Here is a 7386-nt window from a genome sequence, read left to right as displayed (position 1 = left end):
AAAATAAACAGGGATTATTATTCTCATTTTACAGATGAGAAAACCAAGCCTTGGAGAGGAAGAACAGAGGCCCATAAGCCCTCCAGAAGAGCCAAAATTCAAGATCTGTCTAGGGAGCCTCCTACTCCAAGGCTCTAGCTAGGACCCCAGTTTCAAGAAACTTACATGCATTATGTTTATGCTCTTGTTGAAAATCTTCACATAGGGCTTCAGGATATTGAAATGGAAGGCAGGTGTCAGCATTCGACGGTGTTGGCTCCACTTGTCACCACCACTCAGCAGGAGTCCATCTCCTAGTAGGACCATCCAAGGGCAGTGGGCAAGGAAAGTGCCTTTCTGTGACCCCAGCAGGTTGTCCCCACCCCTATTCATCTGTGCTTACTCACCCAGCCATGGCTTCATGAACCTGGCAGCAAGTTCCTCCTTCAGTGCAATGGCAGCTGACATGAATGAAGACAATTAGGGGACATGGAAAAGGGAATGCAGAGGGGCTTAGGGTGACATGTGGGGGCTCCCAGCCAGGGGCTTGCACTTCCCTCCTCCATGCCCAGCATAATGGAAAGGGGGAGGGGCAAAGGAAGCAGGTAGGATGATGGATGGGAGGAGGAGACCTAGACCAGGCTCCAGCAGACATTAGAGCAACAACGTATCCTAACCCGGCAGAGCATGCTCTATCATGTCTTGACACAGCAACGCATGATCCGACATGGCCACAAGATCCAAACATAGCTCAATACCGTACAAAACACCTTCTCAGGAGCCTGGGACACCCTGTCTGCCCCAGAACTCTCTGACATCTCCTGACATGGATCTGAGACATGTGACATGGCCCCAGTGTGTTAGCATGTCCTGACATGGCCACAATATACATTACAGGCCCTAAATGATACTACTTGCTTTGAAATTTATCTGAAATCTCATGGATGAGCCCCAGGTAGGATTGAAATACAATTCTATTCATGTTCCAGATGTCTACCAAGTGTGACCCAGCCTGTGACCCAGATATGATCTGAATATACCTCTAGCCCTGCCTCAGGCAAGACTCATGTCTCAGTTCCCAAATCCAGGTCCCAGAATTCAGACAAGCACCAAATATGACATAGATGTGACAAGCAGGAGAAAAAGAAAGTTGCAAATAACATTTCACATAAGAACCAGATAGGCTGTAACATGTTCCAAGTGACCTTGGCTACAGTTGAATCCCAGACATGACAATAACTATATGATTCCAGGTGTAAGCCAAGTGTAACATGTAGCAGGTGCAACCTGGACCCAGGTGTAAAAAAAACATGTGACAAGATGTGTACAATATACTTGGCCATAGAGCAGACCTCACAACATATGCCCAGACATGAGCAGACAGGACCAGAAGTCAGAAAGGTGGAAGTTCAGGGGGAGAGAGGAGCAGTGGCATCTCTGGCACAGCCCATCCTGTCTGCACTCAGGTCACCAAGACCTCAGCAATGGGCAAGGTGAGGCTAGTGTCTGTCTGGAGTAAAGAGCACAGGGTCAATCCAGGTGGGGTGAAAGATGCACAGGACCACAGACCAAGGTCCCACCCACCAGAAACCCACATTTTCAAAAGTGCTGCCTGGGCCCTGTGTATATAGGAGATCTTCCTCCAGACTCAGAATCTGGAGAAAGACAAACAGGGCCCAAGTCAAGCTCTTCTAGCCTGCCAGAGAGAAGAAAGGTAGTCTCTACGAATTTCATCCAACATCTCATCAACCTCTGTTCTGAGCATCCTCCTAGGCAGCCTCTCCACCTTCTCAAACACAGCAACCAGGGTGCCTCAGTTACAAGACAGAAAAAGTCCTTGCCCTTTTGGATCATGTTGTGGTTTAAATGTCTGTCCCTCTGAAACTCATGTTGAACATTAATCCCCAATGTGGCAGTATTGAGAGATGGAGCTCTCAATTAATTGATCCATCTGTGGATTAATGGGTTTTTGTTGGAGTGGCACTAGAGGAAGAGAGACCTGAGCTAGCATGCTCAGTCTTCTTCCCCTGTGATGCCTTCTGCCATGTTATGACACAGCACAAGGCTATCACTGGAAGCTGAGCAGATATAACCCTGCAAGCTTAAACTTCCAGTCCCCAGAACTGTAAGAAATAGATTTCTTTTCCTTATAAATCACCTAGTCTCAGCTATTCAGTTACAGAAACTGAAATGAACTGAGACAAATCCTAAACGCCACGTTCACCTGTGCTCTCTTTCATCCCATTTTCCAGATAAAGTAAGACTCTGAATGACAAAGCCCCTTGCCCATGAGCTCCTTGGTAGTAAGTGGCATGCCTGAGACCTAATCCTGAGTCTGTCTGAATCCAGGGCCTGAGTTCTTGATTATCAGAGTACTTTATGTCCCAAAATAATAGCTCTGGTTGGGACAAGTCAGATGATGCCCCATACCTGCCAAGCTGGGCAATCAGAGTAAGAGCAATCAGATGAGGAATTTGTCCTATAACCCTGGCAATCAGAGTACGAGCAATCAGATGAGGAATTTGTCCTATAACCCTGGCCGGGACAACCACAGAAACATGGATTACTTATGGAAAGGCTGGGGAAGGATGAGATTTCCAGAGTTTCTAAAACCCTTGAAAGGAAAAGCAATACAGAAAAAGGTAAAACCAAGAGGGGGACAGATTGCAAAAGACAGATTATTTCAGACCTGGATCCAGCCATGCCTGAAGGCCACATGCTTGAATCTGGACTTCCCAGTCATTAGATTTCTTTTCTTTTCTCAGACCACATGAGGTTGAGTTTCTGTCACTCACAACTCTCAGAAACTCGAGAGACTTGGGTCTCTCAGCATTTTGGTGTCAGAGCTTTACTCTCTATGCAATCCTGGCCACTTCCCTGATCAGTACGACCTATCCAAAGAAGGGAAGGGTAGGGGCAAGGGAAGGGCACCAGACTCTAGTGTGGTCTCCCATTATAGATTCCTGGTCACTGAAGCAGAAGAGCAATGAACTCATGGAAGGTGAACCACAGGATGGGGCAGAAGGAACTGAGAGTCAAGGAGCATTCCTCTCATTGCTCTGGGCTTAGAGATGGGCAAGGCTGATACCAGACCTGGAAGGGAGCCTGGCATACTAATGGTGCCCATTGCATCACTCTGCCCTCCACTTAAAAAAATTCATATTCATTATTCCAGACCCAACTCTAACAACTCCTCCTCCAGGAAGCCTTCCAGCCTGTCCCACCAGAGACTAAGTTCTCCTCTGAGCCATCATAGTCCATCCTCCTCTGGGGCTTTCCTGTTCATGTGAAGTTGGGGAATTCCTCTGGGACAGGGATTTGGGCTGAGGACTTGGGAGGCCCCAGTGTTGCCTAGAATACCCGGAAAGGGAGCAGATGGCAGGGCAGGAAGGAGACACTGAGGTGGTGGCTGGTAAGTAGGTGAAGGGAAGAGGAAGATGGATGAGAGAGAAGAGGGAAGGAGGGGCCGGGTTACAGAAGAGGCTACACAAAAGTGTGTGTGCAGGGGAAGGGGCTGGAAGCCCTCAGGTATGCCACGGTGCCCACCACCACAAGCTCTGCATGGGTACCTGAGGCATTCAGGACAGGTCGGACGATGTCAGGGTGGCACAAAATGATGATGGGGAAGATGGGTCCCAGCCAGGATTTAAAGCCCTTGGGGTAGGTGGCCACCAGCTGAGTCAGTTCCCTCAAACCTTCCTCTGTAGGGGGAATCTGCAAGTAAGGCAGGAACTGTTACCTCCTATGATGGTTAATTATGAGGTGCCACATGACTGGGCTAAGGGATGCCCAAATAGCTGGTACATTATTTCTAGATGTATCTGTGAGAGTTTCCAGAAGAGATTATCATTTGAAATGGTAAACTGAGGAAGAAAGATCTGCCCTCTCAACGTGGGCAGGCACCATCCAATCCATAGAAGGCCTCAACACAACCAGAAGGCAGAGGAAGGGTGACTTGGCTCTGTCTTTTGGAGTTGGGACATACCGTCTCCTGCCCTTAGACACCAGAACTCTGGTTTCTCAGACTTTCAGGCTCAGAGTGAATTATAGCACTAGAGTCTCTGGATCCCTGGCTAGCAAATGGCAGATGGTGGGACTTCTCAGCCTTCATAATCACATAAGCTAATTCCCATAATAAATTCCCTCCTATCTATCTATACCTATAGCGAGGTCTATGTGTCCTGTGGCTTTGTTTCTTTGTGGATCCTGACTAAGACACCTTCCTCAGGAGGAGCCACAGCAGGTATCCCCTGCAGCCTGTGGGCATGGTGCAAAGGTATGCAGCAAACAGTTTGCCTGGTTATGCAGAGTTGGAGGGAATCTCTGCTTTCTCCTGCTCCTTCTACCTTGGGGCCATCACCTAATGTCAAAAGTACATCCCAGGGCAGAGGAAAAGGGCACATTATCTTCCCACAGAGGGGCCCACCTTGGGTTCAGAGGAAAAATTTTTTTGTCCTTGGTGTGGTTTCAGACTGGGGGCAGACATATGGGGAGGTCCCACAGAGGGAGCTGTGAGCAGGAGCGTGACTCAGAATGTGTCTCTATGGCTGGTTACCACATCCTTTCATATCCTGGCTGGTCTACATGGGCTTCAGATCCTCCTGAAGAGAACAGTCTGCACCCTGGGGACCTTCCAGTAGCAACTAGCCTAGGGGAGTAGAGGGGAGCTCTGACTATCTATCAAGACTGTGGCTCCCACCTGTAAGCACCTTCTGCACACCAGATTCTGTGCACAATGTGTTCTGTGCACTCTCTCACTAAACCTAAGGACATGCCCATCACTTGTGCCATTGGAAATGAACAGATTGAGACCAAATCCTACAAAGGAGATACCAGGTCTAAATCAGAGGGCAAAGAGTAGGGGAGTAGGTTTAAGAAAGTCTCCTGAAAGGAAAAGTGAGTGGCCAACACTTATCCAGGTTGCACAGCAGGGCCCAATGGGACATCTTTGTGGGGAAGAGCAGGATAAGAGGAAGGTGCCCCAGGAAGGGTAGGGGGTGAGACACTGCCCACACTTCTCTCCTGCACCAGCTGTGCCCCTGTGTATTTGAGATGGGGTTCAGAGTGTGGTAGCTAATTCCTGTGGAAAGCAGAAGCCCGGCGAAGGGCAGACACAGGAAATGGGCCAAATAGGGAGCAGACCCTGGAAAGTACCGTTTGTGAGGGCTCAAGTCCATCTGTGGAGACTCTGGTAACACCAGGGGCTCCCTGCTCTGTGCAGCCTCCCTGGGAGCTCCTCAAAGTTCACCAGTGTGAGGAGAGAGGAGCTGCCTCTCTCACTTCTCTGCTGTCCCACACTCCAGCCCACCCTGATCCTCAGCTCCCTGAGCCCCCTTCCTGCCCCCGGAGAAATCCACCCAACTTGATAACCCCAACCTGTCCTGCTACCACACTCACCAAGCCCAAATGACCCAAGAACCAGTTCTTCATTGGGGGCTGCAGGAAACAGCGGAGGCGGAGGCAGTTGTCATAGAAGGTGTAGGTCCAGGCCAAGACTCGAGCCAGGAGCCAGGAGGTCCCAACCAGCAGCAGCAGCAGCCAGGGAGAGGCTGCCACTGGCCCCAGGCCCAGCGAGGACAGGCTCAACTGTGTCATCTGCAGGACAGAGGTGTGGAGGGGGAGTTCCTGAGGTCCAGGAAAGGGAAAGGGAACTTTAGATCAGTGCAGAGGGGCAGGGATAGGGAGGACTCAGAGAGGAAAGCAGGGACCCCAGTGGAAGATGTAAAGTGAGAGAGAAGAAAAGGAACAGGAGGGGGGGAGAGAAAGCTGATTACAATCCAGAAAGGCCTAGCCAGAATCACTCAGACATTGCCAAGGCCTCAGTTACTAGGAAACCAATATTCCCAAGGACACATTCCTGGAGCCATTCCAGCCTTGGGCAGCTCCCCTTGCCTGATCCTGGACCAGGACCCTCCAGCCCCACCACCCCCAGCCTGGTACTTTCTCTCAGGAGCAGCTTGTCCACATAAATTCCTCTTCCTCTCTGCTGCAAGGTCTTTGCTCCTACTCCCTGAAAAGAGGCAGCTATAGGCGGGTTGTGCTGGGCTGGGCCATATCTGGGCAAGTGACCAACACATGGGGTGGGGAAACAGCTGCTTGTGATGACACAGCACAGGCACTGGGTCCTTGGGTTACAACGCTTCCCACATGGGGTGTGGGGATAAGTCAGGGGCTATCAAAGGTGGCTCTGAGCTCCAAAGTTCACAGGCTAGGGTGCGGCAGATAAAAACATGAGCTTGAAAGCTCTCGTGCCAGGTGAGCAGGCCCAGCATAACCTTGTCCCTGATTATCTCCTGAGCTATGCAAAGGTGGGCCTGGAGGACTTCATGTACCATTTCTTGATGCAGAATTAGGAGGCTGAGAGACAAAAGCCCATGGGCCCAGGCTGCACAGCCTGGCAGGAGTTCAAGTCCTGCCTAGAGGCAGCCCAGGGCCTGGATTAAGACAGGACTGCTAAGAACAGAAAGAAACAAAGAATCCAGCCTTGCTGGCAATTATGCTGGTCAGATTCTAGTGATGAAGAGCTCAGTTGCAAGGGCAAACCTGGAGGCTGTATTCAGTGTCAGAAGACAGAGCAGAGAAATGAGGGTTTAAGCTGAAAGGGGCTGTGAGCAGATGGGATCCAGGAAGGGGAAGGCAAAGCCAGCTAGGGAACCCTCAGTGGAGCCCTCATTCTGCCTCATCCTAGTTTTGACTGTGGAAAGTGCTGTTCATCCTGGGCTCAGTCTTCCCATCAGGAAGAGGGGAGACAGAGAATGGCTCTACAGAGTTGGGAGCCCCAAAAGAAAAATTAAAGGGAAGGTGCTGGCTAGTAGCACTAGAGTTGCTATGGGCCAGTGCATTACTCTGTGCAAAAGATACTCTACATAAATCCTGTCTGCTGTGTGCTAGGTGCTCTACATCAACTGACTCTGAACATAGTACTTTATACAAAGTTTATCTAACTTTGTCAAGTGCTCTATGTAAAGCATGCTTATTGTGTGTTAGATGGTCTACATAAAGCATCTACTATGTTTTGTGTCTACTATGTGCTTGGTGCCTACATACAGTGCACCTACTATGTCCCAAGTACACTACATAAATCCTGTTGGCTGTGTGCCAGGTGCTCTACCTAAAACATTCCTCCTATGTGTGCCAGCCACTCTACATAAAGTATGCCTAATGTGTGCTGGCTACTCTATATCATATGCTCCTGCTGTGTGCCATGTGCTCTACATAAAGTGTGCCTACTGTGTGACAGGTGTTCTATATAACACGGTCCTACTCTCTTCCAGGTACTCTATATAAAGTGTGCCTTCTTTGTCTTGGATGTTTACCTGCACCACAATGCATAATGTCTTTCCACCATTGTCCCCTCAACTCTCCAGCCAGACCATCGGATACTGATGGAGAGAGACCCAAGTGATA

The 7386-nt window shown here is 49.7% G+C and overlaps 1 protein-coding gene across 2 annotated transcripts in view; it reads right to left on the bottom strand.

Annotated features, from left to right (window-relative positions):
• The window catches only part of LOC100952962 (phylloquinone omega-hydroxylase CYP4F11-like), a 27766-nt gene extending 22192 nt beyond the window's left edge, over positions 1 to 5574 (bottom strand). The window contains exons 1-4 of one of the 2 annotated variants that reach the window (XM_003796622.2): positions 5377 to 5574; positions 3549 to 3693; positions 387 to 440; positions 166 to 293 (exon numbers count right to left, since the gene is read on the bottom strand). In XM_003796622.2, coding sequence (XP_003796670.1) covers positions 166 to 293; positions 387 to 440; positions 3549 to 3693; positions 5377 to 5574 — 525 coding nt within the window. Of the gene's footprint in view, positions 1 to 165; positions 294 to 386; positions 444 to 1492; positions 1635 to 3548; positions 3694 to 5376 lie in introns of both variants that reach the window. The other variant, XM_012809441.1, reaches the window with a different exon arrangement.
• Between the last annotated feature and the right edge of the window lie 1812 nt (positions 5575 to 7386).

The sequence above is a fragment of the Otolemur garnettii genome, unplaced genomic scaffold (assembly GCF_000181295.1).
Source record: "Otolemur garnettii isolate 467f Iridium unplaced genomic scaffold, OtoGar3 scaffold00105, whole genome shotgun sequence".
In the NCBI taxonomy this organism is placed as follows: domain Eukaryota; kingdom Metazoa; phylum Chordata; class Mammalia; order Primates; family Galagidae; genus Otolemur; species Otolemur garnettii.
Note: the sequence above shows the minus strand (reverse complement) of the source record. Positions and strands in the feature narration are given on the sequence as shown.